Source organism: Melanerpes formicivorus, unplaced genomic scaffold (assembly GCF_026170545.1).
Source record: "Melanerpes formicivorus ecotype bairdi unplaced genomic scaffold, bMelFor1.0.p_v2 SCAF_5, whole genome shotgun sequence".
NCBI lineage: Eukaryota > Metazoa > Chordata > Aves > Piciformes > Picidae > Melanerpes > Melanerpes formicivorus.
Window position 1 is genome coordinate 23,013,556 of NW_027142357.1, and position 23,426 is coordinate 23,036,981.

The 23,426-nt window shown below is 38.8% G+C and overlaps 1 protein-coding gene across 2 annotated transcripts in view; it reads left to right on the forward strand.

Annotated features, from left to right (window-relative positions):
- The window catches only part of FIGN (fidgetin, microtubule severing factor), a 102,827-nt gene that overhangs the window by 78,102 nt on the left and 1,299 nt on the right, over positions 1-23,426 (forward strand). For both annotated transcript variants that reach the window (XM_068138749.1, XM_068138750.1), the window contains one exon: positions 16,726-23,426. This exon is cut by the window's right edge and continues 1,299 nt beyond it. In XM_068138749.1, coding sequence (XP_067994850.1) covers positions 16,726-18,968 — 2,243 coding nt within the window. In that variant the 3' untranslated portion in view covers positions 18,969-23,426. The remainder of the gene's footprint in view (positions 1-16,725) is intronic.

The window sequence follows — 23,426 nt, forward strand, 5'->3', positions numbered from 1 at the left end:
ACTGAGAGAGAGATTCTCTGAACCAAAGCTTTATATTTTGTCTCTTTAAAAATCCATATAAAATACAAATACAGAATCAAAACTGTAATAGTGAGGAACATATTTCCCATCTCATGCTGCAGGGCATAAGCTAATCTGCCGCTGAGATCAGGCAGGAACCCCCTTTCAACCCTGTGTTGTTCTTCATTACACAACTAGCTGTTTGCATTATGGTTTTTATTGGAACTTGATTGTTTAATGACAAAGATACAGAGTTATGCTAAAATAAATAGAAAGCTCTATAGTGGAAAAGCAGGAAATAGACTGTATGAAAATAATTAAGTAAAAGTCAGACTGCTAGATTCTGCTGTGCTCACCTCAATCCTTCCAAAGCTTGTGGATGTTTTCCTCACTCACACATGCATTTTCTTTATTAACCTCCATCCCCCAGACAAACTCACAACTGTATTATATAGGACCTTGTGTTGTTCCTTTTGCCTCCCTTGTTTTATAAGGAGAGATTTCCATAAGCAATTTCAGTCAGGGAAGTTGTGTACTAGACCTCTCTACATTCGAAGATCTAATAGGCAAATCTATATGTTTAAACCAATCTGAAGTGCAGAGAATATTGTCTGCCATAATAAACAGGGTTCCAGTTTAGCTGGACAAAGATGCTCATCTGCAGCAATTCATTTATTATGTAGCTTTTGTAAGTGTGTCATAATAGCACAGTAACCTCAGCAGTCTGCATAGTTGGTTTGTGTGCTTCTGTTTGGAATGATTACATGGAGTTTTTTTGTTGTTTTGGGGGGTTTAGGAGTTTTGTGGTTTGGTTTCTCTGTGGGTTTTTGTTACTTGTTTGTTTGTTTGTTTGTATTGGTTGGTTGGTTTAGGTAGTTGTTTTGGTTTTGTTTTAAAAGAAAACATAACCAAAACAATGCAGAACGCCAAATGAAACAATTTTATATAGTATTTCATCCAAGCCACTCTGTTCTCCATAAAAATAAATAAGTAATAGAACTGCTATAAACAAGAGAACAGAGAAATCTGAGGTGTTCTGTACTCAAAGGCACCCTACAGATTGTTTATAGTACCTCTGGCTGAAGGTCAAACTGAGACTGATGCTGGATCCTGACCGGGAGAAGTTGGGCTATAATATTGGAATGTCACTAATGGAGAAGAAAATAATGTCTATGCTGCTGTAGAAGGTGCAACAGACTTCACATGGGCTCCAGCTTCTTTTATTTCTGTTGTGTTTTGGTGGACATGTCCTGAGACTAGCCACTCCAGGGCTTGCTTTAGGTTTTGATAACAGCAATCATTACCACTACAACTGTTGTATGCTGCTTGGCTGTGCCGGTGCTGCTAATGGCAGCACCTTAACTTCAGCATAGGTCTAAGGTTCTTCTTCCTACCCTTTTTTTTTAAGATCCTAATGCTCCTTCTCACCAGTTCACAGTGTTTTGGGTCACAACAATGCCATGCAGTGCTCCAGGCTTGGGGCAGAGTGGCTGGAAAGCTACCCAGCAGAAAAGGACCTGGGGTGTTGGTTAACAGCCATCTGAACATGAGCCAGTTGTGTGCTCAGGTGGCCAAGGCAGCAAACGGCATCCTCGCCTATATCAGCAATAGTGTAGCCAGAAAGAGTAGGGAAGGGATTGTGCCCCTGTGCTCAGCACTGGTGAGGCCACACTTTGAATACTGGCTTCAGTTTTGGGCCCCTCACTTGAAGAAACACATTTTGGTGCTGGAGTCTGTCCAGAGAAGAGCAACAAAGCTGGTGAAGGGTCTAGAGAACAAGTCTTACGAGAGACACCTGAGGCAACTGGTGTTGCTTACTCTGGTGAAGAGGAGGCTGAGGGGAGACCTCATTCCTCTCTACAACTCCATGAAAGGAGGTTGTAGTGAGTTGGGGGACAGCCTCTTCTTCCTAGTATCAAGTGATAGGATAAGAGGAAATTGCCTGAAACCGTGTCAGGGGAGGTTTAGATTGGGTATTAGGAAAAGTTTCTTTGCAGGAATAGTGGTCAGGCATTGGAATAGTTGCCCCAGAAGGTAGTGGAGTTGCCATACTTGGAAGTGTTCAAGAAATGTGTGGACATGGCACTGAAGGACATGGTTTAATGGCCAATGTGGTCTTAGACTGAAGGTTGAACTCAATGATCTTAGAGGTCTTTTCCAACTGAAATAATTCTATGATTCTACGAAATTCTGCCTTGACTTTAATCTGCTCCTGTAGCTTCACCTGGGAGTTTCTTTGACTCCCTTCAATAGTACAAAATGTATATCACGTATCTTAGACCACAGGATTGTCACTCACAAATAACACAAATTTTAGTGATTATTCAGAAGTAGAAGAGGAGGAATTCCAAAGCAGCTGTGGTGTCTCTTATTTTATTTTATGGAGCTTTATGTTACGTTATTTTACAGAGGGTGGGCGCTAAATGTGTGACTTAAAGGTATAACATTTAGAATTGCAGCAGCACTAAAATTTTGCATCCAAGTGCAAATCCAGTTCAGAGTTAAGAAATTGAAAGATATTTTGATCTGAAAGCTACAAAAACCCATCTGGGAGTGAGTTCTGGGTGTGCAGTTGGTTAGGGTTTTTTCACCTTTCTCCACTTTGTAGTGCAAAGGTGTGCATACCTCAGAATCAAATGAGATTGGCATTAATTTGGTAGTCTCAGTTCCCATAGTTCTATTGATTCAGAAAGCTGCAAACAGATATGGAGTTTTAGATTTAGGCATTTAGGATTACTGCAGTTTTGGGGATAGGGTATACAAAAATGTAATGAAAACACTTGTTCAGTAAAGGAATGCTTCTTAAAAATCTTAAGATGGAATTCTGATATAAAAATCTGAGTTCAAGAGAATCAGTCTTCATCATTTTGTTGGTGGTTTCATTATGATTATTCATCCTTATGTACTTCTTTTCCGATGTCTTGTCCTCCAACACAAACTTCCTCTCCTAGAATGTCTAATAAGCAAAACAACATTTGCGCCCCTATGTATTTTTCCTAATGAGAGACAAAGAAAAGTAGTCTTAGTCATTCTTACTGGTAATTTCAAATATTATGTCAGGCCTAAATCAGGAGAACAGTGGGTATCCCTCAAGATTTGCTCTGGATATTTATATCTTCTTGGCACTCACCCTTTACGTATTTATAAACATTTATAAACATAAATACGTAAAGGGTGACTGCCAAGAGGATGGAGCCAGGCTCTTCTTGGTGATGCCCAATGACAGGACAAGGGGCAATGGATGGAAGTTGAGGCATAGGAAGTTCCATGGAAACAGGAGGAAGAATTATTTCACTGTGAGGGTGACAGAATGCTGGAATAGCTTCCCCAGAGGGGTTGTGGAGTCTCCCTCTTGTTCAAGACCTGCCTGGATGAGTTCCTGTGTGAGCTGCTCTAGGTGATCCTGCTCTGCCAGGGGGATTGGACTAGGTGATCTCTCGAGGTCTCTTCCAGCCCCTAACATTCTGTGATATTTAATTAGGTGCAATTTACATGCAATTTTTTTTTCCCTCTTTCAGCATTTGTTAGGTAGTTGTATTGATATGCCTAGTGCAGTGAGGTGCATGTCTAGTTAAATCAAACTTTCTATTGATAAAAACTTATCTTGTGCAGGTGGCTGTGTTTTATGGGTAATACATGTCACCAACAGTACCTTTTCAGAGCTGAGGTGCTCTTTACGTTAGGAACTTGGATTTTTTGGTGCTAAGTAGGTATTAGGAGTTGGTGGTACATGAAATGTGTAGGGAAAACAACATTAGTTGTATACACATGTATGAGTAAATATACACATATACATCCATAATCTTATTTTCAAACCAACTAATTTGTTTTATATTTCCTCAAGCATTTTCAGCTGTTTATGTGCAAGGAGACATGACAAGTGTTTCTTCAAGTATCTTGTTTTATTGGCCATTTTTGTTCATTATCATTCATCTGGTGAAAACAACATTTATTATTTGTATATTAATGACTGGAAATTGTTAAGTAATGGAAGAGCAGTCAAACAAAGCTAGGTGGAATTAACTTTATGCATGCTTGGTAGATAATACTCAACTTACAGTACTCTGTGCATTCCTCAAATGCTCTCTGATTAAGTACCATTTACAGAGCTAATCTAGTCCAGCACAGCCTTTTAAGCAGTTTTAAAATTTGTTCTGGAAATATTATTTAATCCCAAGCATTTTCAAATATATTTTTAGGAGGGGAAAAAAGTCTATATTGCAGTAAATCTATCATCATAGCTACCAATTCCTTGAGCTTAATTATGACACTACTAAATGTGAAAATCTATTCAGCGCTAGGAACACTTTTCACATTACATTCACGCTAAAGATTGGCTGTTAAGAGCTCATTACTGGTAGTTTTCTAAAGAGCGGTTTATTAAACACTGTTACCTAATAAGCATCTTTGGTGGTGCAAATTGCTGAAAACAGTAATGAGTCTGATTAGACTTCATTTCAATTACGACAGCTTGTCTAGCAAAAAAAAAAAAATCTCTCCTTGATGCTTTGGAATCTGGCTACAAGGCATTAGATGGTTTAAAAGGAAAATGCCACCTCTGTGTTTCCTTTCCACAGTTCAGTAATGAATAGAGAGCTGTCCAAGTAGCCATCCAATTTAAAAAACTAGATGGGCAGCATTGGAAGCACAATCCTGTTTACGTAAAAATTCTACAAAGGCTTTTCAGTTAATATACCTAAATAGGGTCATATTTAGGTTTCCTCTGCTTCCCTTGCATGAGAGTATAAAACCATAAGAAAAGATAAAATTAAAATTACTCGCTTCTACCTCCTTTGCACAGGTTATGCATTCCTTTGACTAGTGTAATGCACCTTTAAATTGTTACCTGTAAATCTTTTACATATCTTACAGGTTTTACTTGAAATCACAAAGCTCTCACAGCTTTCAGCAGTACCTTGTAATTCAACTTGGGTGGGGAGAGGGTTATACTGTAAAACAATTTCAAAATTAAACCAAAGCTCTATAATTTTACGCTACTGGTATAAAATACATGAATACTTTAGTTTATGAACTTAATTTTCTGATGCTAAGAGTGTTTAACTCTATCAATGTTATGCTTTCTTTGAAGTGATTATGTTACTTACACATTCAGGATGAAAAGAAAAGTGTTGATGGAAAAAGAACTTCAGATGATAGTTCCTGAATATTTAGTATGATCCTAATGTTCCTGTTGGTAGTGTGTAGCATTTTTAATATTAAATTCATATGGGTGCATTTTTATCGTATTATTTAATGCAAAATTGGATGGAGTGTAACTAAAACCTTGAAATAAATTATGCTTGGAGAAATGACAAAAGGGGGTCACGCATGGAAGATGCTGTGCTGCTGAAGGCAGTATGTTGGACTAGAGTCTCAGAGGGTGGCTGAAATGACCTTCTGTCTAGTCAGTTTACAGCAAATTTTAGGAAAGTTCACATGCAATAGATTTTGAAAGCCACCTTATTAGACATAGGGAATAAATCAGCATCAAGAAGTGCAATATCAGAACTCTCTCTCTGTTTAGATTTTAAGGAAATATTTTCTGTGATTAGTTTTTAGTAAACATGTGGCATGAAACCCAAATTCTGGTGAACAAAATATATCATTTTAACAGTTAACTGCTGCAAAATTGTTGTTTTAAATTAAAATAATAAAATAAAAGGTGGGGAACATTTATTTCCTTTGCCATAAATTGTAAACTTCAGTGGTTCATGTGACTTCAAACCAGAGAAGTGACAGGGGAATCCAACTCATGAACTGTGGGGTCTGGACATCTCATATTGATACCAAGACCCCCTTTATCTCTCTTTTTGTGATGTTACTTTATCTTTTCATTACTTACAGTTAGCTGTGATATATTGTATGTCTTGTAAGAGAAAGGAATTTCATCAGTGTACTTCATCAAGCATCAAGTGAAATAGTGCAAATTTTTTGTTGTTTAGAACATCATACAAATACAAATGCTATTATTCAGCCATACAAACGCGTGCCTGTAGTGCGCTTTGAGATGATAATCAGTGGAGCTTGACTTCCGTACCCTGAAGCAAATTTTAAAACCATCTCATCATTAGGTGACTACATATATGATAACACAATGGACAAAATTACAGGAAAAATAACACAGTTTATTGGTATTTAAGCTATTAGCAGTGCTCAGCTAGTTGTTGATATGATTATTGCATGGTTTAGATTTTTGTTGTCTCTTGAACGTTGTTTACAGGAAAGGCTGAACTTGTGTGATAGATTCAATGGAATGTGACATTTTATCAGTTGGGTTCTATCATTTCTTTTTGTTTTTAAAGGCAGTGCACTATTCTCGTCTGCCCCTTGAAATGTCTGTGAACCCTCTCAATGACATACTGTGTGTTTCATGACATGGCTCAACTTTTCCTGTTGCAGGATGAACTTTGCACTTTTTCAGAAAGGAGTACCAACATATAAAATGATAAGCTAGTTTCCTTTCTTACTCTCTCCAGGAATATGTTAAAAATTTCAGCATATACAGAGTTAAATTTCTTAGTTAAGACATTCTCTCTCTGGTGCCTGTATGTGTGTAAAATATATAAATACATATGCATATATATGTGTGTATATATATATATAGAGAGAGAGATTACTATATTTGTCTATAGAAAATTCCCTTTTCCTTCTACCTTATTCCCCCAGACAGTTTGTCAAGCTAAATGAATTATCTGTATAGTTCACTTTTCAACTACTCGGGAAACAATATAGTAAGTCCCAAACCAAGACCATGCAAAAAAAAAAAAAATGTTTATGTTCTATTTTTCAGTAGTTAATTCAGATAACATTTTATTGAATGAACAGGAAAGAATCTGGAATTTGTGGAACACAATAATTCAAAGGTTTAAGTAGGGGAAAAGATTTAGCTGAGCCTAGTGTTTCTAGGATGTCAGTTCTTTGGTTATGCTTCTGCTTTTAATCTTGTTTCTCTCCTTTGAGGGGAGTAGGAAGGGAAGGAAGGATCAGCTGCTCATATAGCCAAGCCTGGGAAGGAGCTGTGCTGGAGCTCCGTTTTCCCCAAAAGCGTGATTAGTAGAGTTCAGATGACTTACCTAAGGTGTTCCCTACCATGAGGAGGAAATATGGATGCTGTTGTTTGGGGGTTTTTGGTTGTGTTTTTGTTGTTTTGTTGTTGTTTTGTTTTTTAATGAAAAGATAAATAAGGATATGAGTTGATAATACAGTCCTTTTGCACAGGAGATTCTCTTTGGAAAGACAGCGTCTGCCAGCACAAGCTGCTCTGATGCTTACAGTAGAGAAAAACGTGTATGGCGTGTGTCTGGTATGACGGGGAAAACAGGGGAGAGTGGATGAGCTCTGCTAAGAGCTCCCTGCTCTTAATCCTGGGCCACGTAAGGAGCATTCTAAAGCAGTTTATCTTCATATGTCGTCTTGTATATAAGAAACAACACTAAACCCACCAAAACTAATTTCATATGTAGCTTTTTCCACAGCCTTCAGATCAAAGTTATTTTCTTCAGGCTGGACTAAATTATACGCAGGTCCCAGGAGTGAAGGACACTGAATTAATGCACTCTGCCACCCAGTCCTGGCTATAGAATATTTTTGTCGAACTGTGAGACATAACATCTCTTTTACTATTTCATTAAAAATTAATGTGCAGATTGCCAAAAAGCGAAATGCATAAATAACATAAACAAATTCTGCGAAAGCTTTGTATGCTCTGGAGTCATTTTAAGAAGGATTTTTTTTTTCTTTGCTTCAGATTGCTTCTATATATACATTTAATCAGTATTTGTTCTCATTTAACTAATTAGCAGAGGTACTCTAATCTCAGTAAAGCAAACGTTCACACCTCCCCTATACTGGTAGGTTTTGAAATAAGCACTTTAAAAAGAAAGCAGTATTCCTGGTTGTAGTCTGGAGCATTGTGTTATTGGACCATATAAATTTGCCTTTTCACACTTGTTAGTTGAATGTGATGGGTCAAACCTGACTACAGTTACTTGAAACTTACTGATCTTTGTGTTCATATTTGTTAGGCAAATAGGGCTGGTTAGATACATCTCTGGAATTGACCTTCTCTTGCTACACATAAAGCTATGAAATACATACATACATACATACATATATAGATATATATTAAAAAGCCTTGTGACTGAAAATATGTATATATAAAAGGTAGAATGGAGTGGAATTTATACACACTGCTGCTGCTGTTAATTGGAGGGAAATGTATTTTCAATAACTTGCTGTGTAACTTGGTCTTGAGTTTTAGAGCAAGGGTACTTTCTAACATTTTGGAAAATGTAAAAAGTAATGCACTTAAATCTCTGTTTTCGTGCACCCACTTTGTTCAAATAAAATATGTCCCTTTATGGCAGTTTTAACCCCATTTATCCTCATGCACAAGTGCTCACCTGTTATTTACTCACATAAGAGAAGGTCGATACTGCAGAACAAGGGGAGTGCTCTGTTGTGACATAAAACATACATATTCATTAGCTCTGCTGTCCCTATGGACATATGTGGTATGTCCTGATGATCTTCATTTGGCAAAAAGAAGTAGTCTTATGAAGGAAATTGTCTTAATGGATTTAAGAATCACAAAATAAATGTTTTTAAAATACTTCATGTACAGTAAGGAACCAAGGCTGTAATTCTAAGTCAGAATGAAAAAAATTCCTCTTAAGAGGAAGCAATGTACTGAATCACGATTAGCAACAGAAATGGAAAAAAATTACATAATCCAATGTTTTCAGGTAGTGGGTTTTTTTGCCTGGAAGAGTTTGGATTAGGATCTGAATGTTCTGTATGAAGTTCCTTAGTGCTGAAAATTCATTCCTTCTGCCTCTAACTTAGTAAAAAACAAGTTCAGGGTTCTGTATTTCACCTGCTGCAGTTGATTTCATGAGGAACATGATGAAGCAGTTGAGTGTATTTTATTTCCTCTTCTTTTAAGGATTTGTGTTATGCTCTTCCAAGGTAAATGTGTCCTAAACTCCACTTCTGGAAGAGGAATGAAGGAAAAGCCTACTTCTGCTATTTTGTTGCTCTTCTAAAACATTTGGTGGAATTTATTGTAGGTTTGAAGTAAGCATTTCAATAGGAGCATGATCATACTTCAGTTCTAAACTGGTTTGCATTTGCAATGTGCGTAAACACTTGTTCCAAGTGGCCAAACTCCATATTAATTTATGATTATATTTTACCATGTGAATATTTTAATTCTCAGAATCACTACTGTTATTATTCTGTTCTGTTATCCTGCCTAGCTAGTATTCTGGACTTTTCTGCGAAAGCTTTGTATGCTGTGGAGCAGTGCAGGCATAAATGGCACATTATTTGGTATATTAATTCTTTTAAAAAGACTTTGTAGCTAGAAGCATGTGTTCAGTGCACCACAAAAAGGCTTTTTTTCTATAAAGTTATGCTTACTTTTGTTTACAGTTGCTTTTCATTTCAATATTCTCTAGGAAATTATCATGATCTTATTTGTTTGGCATAGGCAAAATATGGTAGGTCCTTTATAGAAACAGCTTAAAAATGTAAAGCATTGGGAAAAGGAAGCATCATAATAAGTTAAAAGAGAACTCATTGCAGTTTTTGTCTTCATTGGTATTTTTTTCTAGCTGGTTTAAAAAAGTATTATAAGCAGTTGAGTACAGTGAGGGCAGACCCATATAGTAAAATATCTTAAAGATAAACTACAACAAATCATAAATATGACCAGTTTTATATATAGCAGGGTTCTGGCACATGCATGCATAAATGGTTTTATTTGGGGTATGCAATAATAAAGCATCAATGTGATCATGCTGCAAGGGTGGAGCCCTGAACTGAGAATGTTTTTTAGCTTAAGGACTGCTACCACAGAGACACCAATACCACCAAGGTGGGCAGCAGAAGCCTGTGAGGTCCCATGCGTGGAATGCCTAAGTGAGTTCCTATCATTTGTCAGCTGTTGCTTGGTTGGCCTACAGATCCAACCTGCTTCTGCTTCAAAAATATGGAAGTGTCATCTCTGGACTTAATTTGCTTTTGCTTGCTTGACTACTGTTCCTCCTTATTTTTGTTTCTTAAGGCCTTTGAAACTGATGGATCTACTAAAAGCTGTTTAGCAAGAAACAGTGACTGTCAAAGGCACTGTTTCATGTAAGTGGCAGGGAGGGGGGCTTGGAAGGAGAGAACTTAATTACTGTAAATATATTGCCAATTGCTGTTGTGAGGTGTGAAAGTGTTATTTAAAAGGAATAATCATTTGATAGTATTTAAGTTAGATAATTGTGATGTATTCCACATCTGAAATTTCATTCTTAGCTGGTCCAGGCTCTCCTAAAATACGTTTAATTTTTCTTGTTGATTTTATCTTTAAGTGATGTTGACATATATGCACTCCTCAATATTACTTGAATTCAAATGGTTTCTTTTAAAGATTGAACTGTTTTCATTCTCCTTGATAGATGGGAATCATATGGTGAATAGCCTGACAATAGCTTGCCCCTATTAATGCACATGGCATTCATAGGGTATATATAATAAAAGGAAGAACAGATCGCTACCAATAAAGTGCTGAGAGCACTTTCCAGGTCTGTTTTCTTGAGTTTGTGGCTGCCACTTACTGAAAAAAACTTCCAAATCTGGGCCCATACAACTGGGGTGTTCAGTTCGAGATTCATCCTCCCACCAAGTCCTTTGACGTCAAAGGAGTTCCTCATGGACTGGAGCAGAGGTCTTCACAGAGTAATTAGAAAATAAATGTGGAAATAATTTTCTTTCCTTTTTTTTTCTTTTTCCCTGCAAAACATAATTAGCTCAATCCACTCTTCAAAATCCCTCCTGTTTCCAATTAAGGGAGATCAGTTGCACTATCTTCAAACGGCTGAAATTATGCTTATTAATAAAAATTGGAGTGTTAAAGAAATGTTTTATCTTGAATTAATTTTTATTATTATGGGACATATAACCATATACAGTCTTACAAAGTATTGTCAGATTTAGCACAAACCCACGGAGTCGTGTGTCCTACATCTCAAACAGCACTTACGGCCTGACTCTTTCATTCAGCTCTGTCCCATGCTTCAGAAAGATTTTAAAATATGGATGTAGGGCCTGATCCTCAAGGTACTAACACCTTCAGCTCCCACTGAAGTATGAGGAATCCTGACATGCTTTCAGTGAAGTGTCTGTTTAAGTTGATAGCTGTTTTGGCAGAACTGGTCTTTGCATGTCCCCAAGAAGCAGTCCCTTGGCTAAAATAATTATGATCCATTGTGTAAATACTCAGTTATCTTGTGTAATTGGAGACAGGGCTGGGAGTAGCAGTTCACTGAGCAGGGACAGCTTTTGGAGTCTTTGACTAAATGTGTATTCAATTCAAAGCTAAGAATTTCACATCCACTCAGAAGTCTGGAGGGAAGAGGATTTGTGGTACTCAGAGCTGTGGTTTTGGAGTTGTTGCCTCCCAGGCAACAATGTGCTCCTACAAGTCTGTTCTGTACCCATACCAGAACTATCTTATTTACTTGTTTGCCCCTGGTACAGTCTACCCCTTTTCAACAGTGCATTAAGCAGTTGCTCAAATTGCATTTGACCACATGCCTAAAGTTAAGAACCTACTGATTTTTACAGAGAAACCTCTAGACCTGTGCTAGATAGGACCTAGGGTACTGCAGGGATGAGCAGAACAGAGAGACAACAGGAAAATTATTTTCTTTTGCCTGAAGTATGTTGAAGGAACCTTTGGAGGTACCTGATCCAAACTGAAGTTTTGGTAGCTGCTTGGGAAGGTTGGTGTGCTGCTCTCTTTCTTGTTCTTTGTGTCCTCGTAGCTTCGTGTCATTTAGCTTTTGTTCCCCAGCATCTCTGGAAGATCAGTGCAACCTCTGCCAGTATGTTCAGAAATCCTCAGCTGCACATGACTTTGTTTCACCTTGATTATTTTATTAAAAATGTGAATAGATGAGATGCTTACTAAAGTCCCAGCACCTTTTGTCTTAAAGTAGACCATTGCTAACCAAGTTCATTAGTTGGAAAGTGGGTTATCATCATCTGGACTTGTCTGCAGAACACTGTAAATCCTTTGTTATGTTTTTGCCTAGCTAGTGGTCTGGACTTTTCCATGTCTGTTTTCAAAAGAAATCCTTTCATTTAAATTAGAAGGAAAGGCTAGTTATTTATTTTTATCTTCTGTAACAGATATAATCCTGTCAGGGACAGAGCAACTTGACCTGCCACGAAGAGCAGCAGTGGAGGAGGGTTCTTTGTATGCAGAAACTCATTTGAGCTCCAAGCAGGATCAGGCCCCACTGGACATCTAGGATCTTTAGAATATTGCTTGTTCCTTTATGCATCCAGATTGCAATGTTATTTTTTTCCTAACTCTGTCATTCTCTCCTTTTTTTGTTTTACTTATTTTAATTCATAAATCTGAATATGTAAGTAGATTTCTACCATATGGAATTATTGTATGTGAAACTGATGAAGTATTATGTATTTGATTTTGCATTTTCAAGCTAAGTGTGCCAAATTAGAAAAGGAAAAATATGGTCAAAGACTTGGTTCAAAGTAATTGAATAATGAAATTGTTTAATATAATTACTTTAAATGTAAGTCAGATAGATCCAAGTGAAAGAATTGTGGAGTAGGGATGTATAGCAAGGCTGTCTGGACAAGGGAAAATAAATTCTGTTAAAAAAGCCTACACTGCCTTTCCTATAAAATGTATTAAATCTGTCTTAAAAGCAATTCTCTGATAAGTGCATACCTGTACTTAAAGAGCAGAATGCTTTCCTTTTGCCTTTTATAGCCCATAGAAGCACAGTTTACACAGTTCAGAAATGTCGATAGCTCAGAGAATTCCTAAGTTAGCAATGATTTTTTTTTTTTGAAAAATACATTCAGCTTTGTGTTACTGCTGGATTTTCAGAAAGTTACAAGGAAATACACTATTGGCAGGACTGTGATTTATGTCTGAGTTACAATTATGCTAAAAAGATGAAAAATCCAACCACTAAATATTTCCTTATTTACATGGGTTTAGGTGTTTATATCAGCATTTGGGTTCCTAACAAAAGCAATGCAGGAAGGTGTATCAACTCAAGCCAAAAGCAAGTAATAAAAAGCAATTTAAAATACGGAGAGGAAGTGGCTGCAAACATTAAGCAATGGGGGGAGAGGGAGGGGTGGCCCGTCAGGAAGTGTTTGCATAATTAAAACAAAACTACAATTTCTTCTTCTTTTTTTTTTTTTTTTTTCCCTTCCTAAATCAGACATTTGATTTCTGTCACACAATTACTGAACTGTTAACAAACAGTGACAAACCTGGGAAAAGTTTTCTACTTTTTCAGTTAATAGAAAATTGAGGAAATGGCTCTTTGTGCTCCTAGTCCAGACCATTCCAGTGGACTCCATGTAAATACAGATTTCTTCACTGCTTACTAATGCAAAAAATATGCTTATGGTTAACTATTAACCTATGCTTCCAAATAACACTAATGATTGCAATGTGCTGGAATAAATGCTCATGTTTCATGGGATGAGAACAGTCCTGTTCTCTTAAGCTTACCTAATCAAAGCCTAATCCTGCCTTTACAGGCTTTGTTAAATGCATTGGTATTTAATATGCATCGATAAATAAACTTTCAATTATTGTGCAGTGAGCATATCCAAAGATAGCATGACAATGTGAAACTACTGGTCTATCTAGCAATTACTCCAAATAAAGAATGCTAATGATGTGATTTCCCCTCTCCTCTTAAAATGGATAATTCTGATTTTCTGACATTCTTTTGCAGCCTCATAATAAGGAAAATAAATTAATCTAGACAAATGAAATTCAAATAATTGAATTTTTACACTATCTAGATATATCTCCCCACTGTGATTAGAAATAGAATTATTTTAAAAGCACATGATCCATTTTAAATAATAAAGACCAGCTGATGAAATTTTTTAAGTATTTGTGAAAGATATTTTGAAAAGCTTGCTAAGTGGGTAGTGTATGATATATGTTGTTGTGCTCTGACCTGGTGCATTCCTTTATCTTTTTTAATTGAATAGTCTTCCTCTTACAAGCAATGGAAGACAATGTGTCAAAAGCATGTTCATTAACTACAGTACAATACCAGCCCAGCCAGAGTCTTTGCTGCATCCATGCCTGGTTTACCTTAATTTTCAAAAGTTTCACTGATGCTTTAGTGCGTTCTTCGCAGAGCGTCTTTCTCAAGGCATTCATTCATCAGTACCTAGTGAAATATCAATTTCTTAACTACTTTTACATCTCTCTAAGGGAAGCTAGCTGTGTTTGGGCAACTTTGTTTCAGAACATGAATAGGTTTTGTTTCTTTGTTTTGTTTGGTAATTTTTTAAAATCAAGAGTAGTGAACTCCTGTCTGTTAAGCAGTTCCACGTTACAGGGACATTCATATTCTTTCCTTTTAGAAAAACTTGAAGTAAATATAATGACATTAGAAGAATTTAAAATACCAATTACTTGCAATTGGCTCTTGGTGATTTGCTCTTCAGATTTGTGACTGAAATTTAATGAAGTATGATTTCTGAAAAGCTTCTGATAGATTATCATTAAAATTACAGTTGTGTTTTTTTTTTCCCTATGAGTTCTGTAATTTCACCCAATTTCACGATGTATTTACCCCCCACATCAGAAACAATTAGCAAAAAAGATTGCATTAATGCTGAATGAAAGAAAGAAATCTGCCAAAAACTCAGTCTCAAAGCTGTGTTTGTCAAAAGCTCTTCTCTGAATTAACTTTTATAGGATAATTGTATAATTGTTAACAGGCATTTTTTGCAAGTTGTCAAAGTGTTTGAAAATTGATAAAGAAAGAGAACGCTTAGAAAAAAAAACCCACAACAATCAATGGTATGGTCACATGGGCTAAGAACTGCAGTACTTGTACTGATACAATATAAGGCTCATTAGAGGTACTTTGCAGTTTTCAGGCTAAATTTAAATTATTTGGTGATTTGCAAATACATGAATGAAAAAATAAAAATTAAGAATCCAAATGCAAATGAGTGCAAGTGCAATAAAATATAATTGCAAATGAATCTGTTGCTTTATTCATTTATTGTGTAATTACTGCAATCCTTCCCACCTTGTTTTCAGTATTTCTTAATCATTAAGTCAGAAGCATGACAGCAGTGCCAGCCCTGGCATGATTCTCTTTGACTAAAACCTTGTAAATTAACACAATTAGCACAGCATCATCCTGCTAATTAACTTCCAGTGTCTGGTGCAGTGGTTTTGCAAACAAGGAAGAGGGAGTCAGAAGGGAATAAACATGCCATTCTGTTACCAAACTGTGTGTTGTGTTAGGTTTAGCTCAGCGAGGCTAAGCTGGCCATGTCAGATGCCAGAGTCAGGCAATGAAGAGCTAAAGGGGTTGGGGAGAAAAACAGGAGGGGGTAGAAGCTGTCAAAATAGACTGCCAGTAATTCAGGGGGGAGCTAGTGCCACAGATGCTTCATTTCGACTAGGCCTCCTCCTTATCAGAGAATCTGTGCCAGAGGGCACAAGACTGTTTGCAAAAATCACTTTTGGTAATGCGAGAGAGATTAAGGAGGTCCATTTGATACAGCTGTGCAAAAATCAGCCATGTCACTACCATGCATAGGTACGAGTTGGAGAGGGTTATCTTCATGCTTGCAAATTGCTCTTGCAATTGCACGTGGTGGATTACAAGGAGGGGGGACAATGCACATCACATTATTTACAAGATTAATTGCTTTAAAATTACATGTTGTTTGGGGTTGTTTGGTTTTGGTTTGAGTGGTTTTTTTTAATTGATTGGGTGGTTTTTTTATAGCCAGCTGTGGAAGGCACAGAACTTTAAGGACTTGGTTTCATTTCTTTGTTTTTCTTGGGTTTTTTTTCCCCCTCTTTTTTTGGTTGTTGTTTTTATTTTTTTTTCCACAACCCTCTTTCTTTGTACCCTGGAGGCTGTGAGGCGGCAGGGGTGGGGGAGAAGAGAGAGCAAGCAAGGAGACCGACAGACAAGTCATGCTTGTTTTTTTTTTCCAGAGCCTCAACAACAGAACTGAGAGGCAGAAAGGAGCCAGTTGTAATTCATACCGAGTTGTAGGCTTTGTGTGATGAAAGCGACGGAGCGCTGCCTGGGAGATTGCTTTGCTGCACTCCACGAAGCAGATTTGAAACTGTCGTGGACCACTTTAGATGAGAGTTGGATTATGGAATGACCTGCTATGTCTGTGTCATATTGTTCTGCGCAGGGTGCATTATACTGTGCTAACTAGGTGTTCAGTACCAAATAAGAGAGGTGTCCTAGATGTGATCTGTCAGCTGTGTCTCATATTTTTATATTGGTTAAAATATAAAACTGAAACAGTGATGAGAGAGGACAGAGCAGTTGGATGCCTTATATGTGAGCAGTAAATCTACCGACAGAGTATTTAAAATGTATTGAGTCTTATTTAATTACTTTGAGAAATCTGGCATTACCTGTATTTTCTCAAATTAGCAATAACTCCCTATTGAATTGGCAAAAAATGGGGCTCCATTTGTATGTGCCTGCAATAAACCAAGCAGCTTATACTGTTTCATAAGGGCAATGCATTTTCTTTCCATAAGGATTTGTGGTGTTAAGCACAGTGTTTCAGAGGAGCCAAAGAAGTTCGCAGACAGTACATTTGAGAACTCATTTAAAAGCATCTGAAAAAGGCCAAGCTCACTGTTAACTTCATTTTTTCCTGCTGCCCTAGGCTTGAAGATGCAGTGGACGCCGGAGCATGCCCAGTGGCCAGAACAGCACTTTGATATCACTTCAACCACCCGGTCCCCTGCACACAAGGTGGAAGCCTACCGAGGGCACCTGCAGCGCACCTACCAGTATGCCTGGGCCAATGATGACATCTCGGCTCTGACTGCCTCCAATCTTCTGAAAAAGTATGCAGAAAAATATTCTGGTATTTTGGAAGGCCCAGCTGAGCGGCCCATCCTCAGCAATTACTCTGAAGCTCCCTCGGGGCTGGTAAATGGTCGGAAGAATGAAAGTGAGCCCTGGCAGCCATCGCTGAATTCAGAGAGCGTCTATCCCATGAACTGTGTCCCAGACGTTATCACTGCCAGCAAAGCTGGGGTAAGTGCAGCCCTTCCTCCCGCAGATGTCTCGGCCAGCATTGGGAGCTCTCCTGGGGTGGCCAGTAACCTGGCCGAACCCAGTTACTCCAGCAGCACCTGTGGAAGTCACACAGTTCCCAGTCTTCATTCAGGGCTCCCATCTCAGGAATATGCCACAGGATACAATGGCTCATACTTGCATACCAGTTACAGTGGCCAGCCAGCACCTGCACTTCCATCCCCACATCCATCCCCCCTGCATAGCTCGGGACTTTTACAACCACCACCACCACCACCAGCCCTTGTCCCTGGCTACAACGGGACCTCTAACCTCTCCAGTTACAGCTACCCTTCTGCCAGTTATCCTCCTCAAACTGCTGTTGGCCCTGGGTACAGTCCTGGGGGCGCCCCACCACCCTCTGCATACCTGCCTTCAGGAATCCCTGCTCCAACCCCTCTGCCCCCAACCACTGTCCCCAGCTACTCCTACCAGGGCCATGGTCTGACACCCATTGCACCATCTGCCCTGACAAACAGTTCCACCAGCTCTCTCAAAAGGAAAGCTTTCTACATGGCAGGGCAAGGAGATATGGACTCCAGTTATGGAAATTACAGCTATGGCCAACAGAGATCTACACAGAGTCCCATGTATCGAATGCCCGACAACAGCATTTCAAATGCAAACAGGGGGAATGGTTTTGACAGAAGTGCTGAAACATCATCCTTAGCATTTAAGCCAACAAAGCAACTAATGTCCTCTGAACAGCAAAGGAAATTCAGCAGCCAGTCCAGTAGGGCTCTAACACCCCCATCCTACAGTACTGCTAAAAACTCACTGGGTTCGAGATCAAGTGACTCGTTTGGGAAGTATACCTCCCCAGTAATGAGTGAGCATGGTGATGAGCACAGGCAGCTCCTCCCTCACCCAATGCAAGGCCCGGGACTTCGTGCAGCTACCTCATCCAACCACTCTGTGGACGAGCAACTGAAGAATACTGACACACACCTCATTGACCTTGTTACCAATGAGATTATCAACCAAGGACCTCCCGTGGACTGGAGCGACATCGCTGGCCTAGATCTAGTAAAGGCCGTCATTAAGGAGGAGGTTTTATGGCCAGTATTGAGGTCAGATGCATTCAATGGACTGACTGCTCTACCTCGGAGCATCCTTTTATTTGGACCTCGGGGAACAGGCAAAACGTTAATGAGCAGATGTATAGCTAGTCAGCTGGGGGCCACGTTTTTCAAAATCACTGGCTCTGGCCTTGTCACAAAGTGGTTAGGGGAAGGAGAAAAAATTGTCCATGCCTCCTTCCTTGTGGCAAGGTGTCGCCAACCCTCGGTGATTTTTGTTAGTGACATTGATATGCTCCTTTCCTCTCAAGTGAGCGAAGAACACAGTCCAGTAAGTCGGATGAGAACCGAATTCCTTATGCAGTTAGACACTGTACTGACTTCTGCTGAGGACCAAATAGTAGTAATTTGCGCCACAAGTAAACCGGAAGAAATTGATGAATCTCTTCGAAGGTACTTCATGAAACGACTTTTAATCCCACTTCCTGACAGCACAGCGAGACACCAGATAATAGTACAACTGCTCTCACAGCACAATTACTGTCTCAATGACAAGGAGGTTGCACTGCTTGTCCAGCGCACAGAAGGCTTTTCTGGACTAGATGTGGCTCATTTGTGTCAGGAAGCCGTGGTGGGTCCACTCCACGCCATGCCAGCCACAGACCTTTCAGCCATTATGCCCAGCCAGTTGAGGCCAGTTACATATCAAGACTTTGAAAATGCTTTCTGCAAGATACAGCCTAGCATATCTCAAAAAGAGCTTGATACATACGTTGAATGGAACAAAATGTTTGGTTGCAGTCAGTGATACTACTTAAAAGAGAAAAGTAATGAATGTTGGCACACACAGAACCTGCTACGTAGGGTAGAGAACCCTTTTCAGTAGTGATAAAATTGCAAAGGGTACTGGGAAGACTACAATTTACCTTGGCTCTAAAGAGCCAGGGTAGACTTGAAGGAAAAGTGCATCAAACAAGAGCTGCTGATCTGAAAAAGCCACACATGACAGAAAGCGCATGTTGATGCTCAGTTCTGTTCAAGCTAGACAATACTCACCAAGGAGCAAGGTGCAAGGGGGTTGATTTCAGAAGGACATGAACCCTGTGTGTTGATTCCATTCTGCTGTTCTTGAGATTTAGTTGCTGTCAAGTGCCTGAAGTGGTGCTTTATTTTTTGTTTGCCTCACAATTACATTGGTGGCATGTGCTAATATAAAGAGCTTTAACTTCAAACATTATTGGACTAAAGAGATGAACGGTTGTGTTGCGACAGAGAACCAGATTTTTGCTATTCTAAGAGCAACAGTATTCCTCAATCCTGTCTGTTCTGTGGTGTTAAACTAAGAACAGGTAAAACAGGGTAATGGTAATCTGGACCTTAATTTCTGCAGTTCATTTCTTTTAATGTTCTGTCTGCAAAAACTCAGGAAAGTGATTGTGATTTGTACAGTACCTCAAAGGAATGTGTTGAAAGCACTATGTACTGCTGAGAGTTATAGGCTAGGCTTCAATGTTACTTTATATTAAATATGTATGTTTACCTCAACAATTGGAAAATGGCAAGGAAAATTACTTTGAATGTATCCAGGAAAAAAACTAAAGTGTAATATGACTGAAGCTTTACAGTTTTTTTAGAAATAGAAGCAGAGGGATTTCCCAGTGTTCAGAAATAGTTCTTTTGCCAATTTGTCAGATCAAGCCAGAGCAGAACAATTTTTCTTGTCAGTAAACTGTAAAGAGTTTTCAGCATATTGCTCCTTGGTAATTGTGTGATACAGTTTTTTAGAAGGTGCATAGATCTGAAAAGAGCCACTTAATCGCTTTATGTTTGCATCTGAAACAGTCAAACGTAAAATTTGGTAGGACTCCAAGAGGCAAATTACCTTAATCTGTGACTGCTGGTCTTCATTGTGCAGCTCTAGTCATAGTTTTGAGGTTATTTTGGTGAAACTGTAGAGAGTGGGATCAGTGTAGGTCGCTGGCAGAGCTATGGGTTGCAGAGCTGTTTATAGCAATGCAGTGGACTGTGACCAAACAAACAGTGAAAATAACAAAGCAAAACTGAACCCTCAAAGTACGTTTATTTCCTTTCCCAAACTGCAAGATGAGTTTTTACTGTGTATGTACGGCTCCATTGTCCTTAATGCAATCTTCATTTAGCATCCATTAGAAATCTTCCAGGCTGGAGTGTGCCCACCATTATTTCTACCTCAGTTTTGTTACATTTCTCTTGGAAAGCAAAGTAAGAAATAGGGCAAAAACCAACACAAAAGTCAGATTACATTAGGAATGCAAACCTGCTAAACAAGTTTCAGAGAGCTGCTATTTTTCCCCTGAAGTCAAATTTTTTCCTGTGTTAGTGCTCTTTACCCACTCCCCCCCTCCCCCCCCCACCCCTTACCCCCCCCCTCTGTTTTTTTTCCCTCCTCCAAATATACATATTCTGGTGTCTTCCTTCTGGAAAGACTATCTGGCATGTGTGGCATTTTGCTCAGTTCTCCCCACCTCCCCACCCCAATTTTTTTTATCCTTTAATGCTTTCTGTGCAACTCTTGGTGACAGCTGACTGATGTTGGGTAATGTCTCTGAGCAGGAGCAGTGCATGTTGCAGCTGCCCAAAGCTTCTGCCATCAGATGAAGAAAAGAACCTTGCTTTTTTGAATGTATTTTTTGTTTGTTTACTTTAAAGAGACAGTAACAAAACTGTTGCAAAGCACTGGCATTTAATGTTTCTGTTGAGTAATGTACATTCAAAACCATTAAATAAATGCACTGAAAAGCCCCAAGAAGAGAGATACCAATCTGTTATTAGGTAATGTTTGTCTTCTCAAAAATTGTACAGACCTTTTCCGTTTTGTTAAATCAATGGAGACATTTAGCATTCACAAAGCTAATGAGGGATTTTGTGATATTGCTGGAAAGTTATGACTATTGTTTATTAGTTTCCTTTTATTTTTTTTTAAGATATATATATAGATAGATAGATAGAACATGCTAAAAACAGAGCAAGTAAACCAAAATCTAATTTAAGATGGATTCCTGGCAAACATTTTGTCTATCTAAAACTTTATGTTTCAAGCATAAAAATAACATTTTAAAAACAGTGCCTTTCATTAAGGAGATAGAAAGTAAGACTTAAGTACATCGCCTGCTTTTGTTGTTTTGGTTTTAGGGTTTTTGTTTGGTTTGGTTTGGTTTTATTTCTTGTTTCTTTTTCTTTTCAACAGAAATTACAGTCTATGGTCTTTGTTATGACCCAGTCTTTCTGCTTTCCCAAAACCTCCAAGGCTGCTTCTTCACACTGGTCATTCAACCATCCTCATATCTGGGAGATCCCAATGTCCCTATTAGCTGTAGGTTCACACTGATCACACTGGCAAGTACACTTTTGCAGACCACTGACCCAATTTCTGTCATAGACCATGCGTTTCATATCTGCCATTGAGCTGTGCTCATTTGAAAGGCTCAGACAAGTTTTGATAAACCAACTATTGTTAGCTGTTTCTCCTAACCATATTCCTAACAGATTTATTTTTATTGTTTTTTGCTGATGGTAAAATGAAATCTACCCTCTAGTGTGTTTTTTCCCCTCTTTTTATCCGGTAGCAAAACCAAAAGCAAACAAAATTGTAGCTGGTCCCTTTGGCTTCCAGCTTTAAATCATCCTCTTTAAAAAGTCACTCTGGGAAATTGATTTTTCAAATGTTAACCAAAGTGAGAAGCAGGCAGAAACTGAGATAGTGTGAAAATGCAGGTTCCACAAGCATGCACACACACACACATGCAGGCTCGTTCTCTCCAGGGCTCAATTCAGCTTTGGGGCAGCAGAAGCAGAAAACCTCACCCTTCTTGCAGCAACACAAAGGAGAGGAAAACAGAGCTAATTGTTCCCCACATTTTTCCTTACTGGCACCTGTCCTTGGCATTGCTCTAGAAGGATGCCTGTTGAATATGGTGAGAGCTGGAGCAGGTAGACAGGAGGCATCTCAGCCCTTCTCCAAGTGGTTTCTGGCCACTCTTTTTGTCAGAATTTCTCCCAGTTTGGAGGGGCTAAGCTAGCTGAACCCCATGCTGTGTCCTGTCCCATTTACTGCTTTCCTCCATTCCCCCATATACAGCCCCTGTTTTCTCCCTAGTGAGCAGATTTTGGTGTGCTACTAGTCCTTCACCCCTCTCCACAACCTTCTTTTCAAGGAATGTCAGTGAGGGGCTGAAGCACAATCCTGAACATGAGCAAATTCCAAAGGTTAGGATTGCTTTTGAGAAGAGAGACAAAATATGTTCTAATGGTGTCTTCAGGATGAAATCTTTGCTGGTCTTTGACATTTCCATGGTAGAAAGCCATTTGCTGTCTTTTACAATTGGGCAAAGCTGGAGGCTTCCACCACAGAAATACCCAAGTAGTTGTCTGGTGCCTCCTGGCTGTTGGTACAGCTCTGGATTTTAAGGAACCCAAAATCGTTAAAGAGCATTTGCTGTGTCAACCTATCACTGCACATGCTTTACATTGTATTTTAATGCGTGGATCCTGTTCCACAACAGCTCATTTTCTTCCTTGTTCCTTCAGTAACAATTCCTGTGGCAAAAAAAAAGGTAAAACAAATTGAAGAAATATTTCTGCAAGCTGAAGGATCAATATCAATTCAAGGAGGAGTTTATAATGACCTTCTGTGAGACAGAAATGGAAATACTCTATACTTCTGGCATGTTTCTCTCAAAAATATTTAGAACATTAGTGGCAATATAGAAAAGTTTGCTGACTGAGCTGATCAATGGAATGTGAAGGCAGTTTACTTTAAGGCTATTTACTTTCACACGGATTATTTATCTATTAGTCACTTTGCATTCTACTCAAATGCAGATAGATGGGCAAAATGTTTTCTTGAGCATTACAAACCTACCAAGGGGAAAATCAACCGTCTGACTAAAATACATAGGCCAAACACCATCTGGGTGTCTTTACCAGCTATTTGGAGGCTGTGCTCTGTAAAATGGTAACAGGTCATATTTAAGTGGTTTTTTCATAGGATGTTTCTTTAGGAGATCGTCTAGTCAAAAAGATTGAAATTAATTCCTGCATCAAGATGTTAATATATTTATGAGCAAATTTGGGGATCTGACCAGGGTTTTCACTGTCTGCAAATACATACAACTTCAGGTAAAGGGCTGCTTTTATAATCCCCCTGCAATTTATTCTGAAGCACTCTGTCATGAGGGAGAGTGCATTGCGCAGATCTGAAGGATATACTTTGCTACAAAACAAGGCC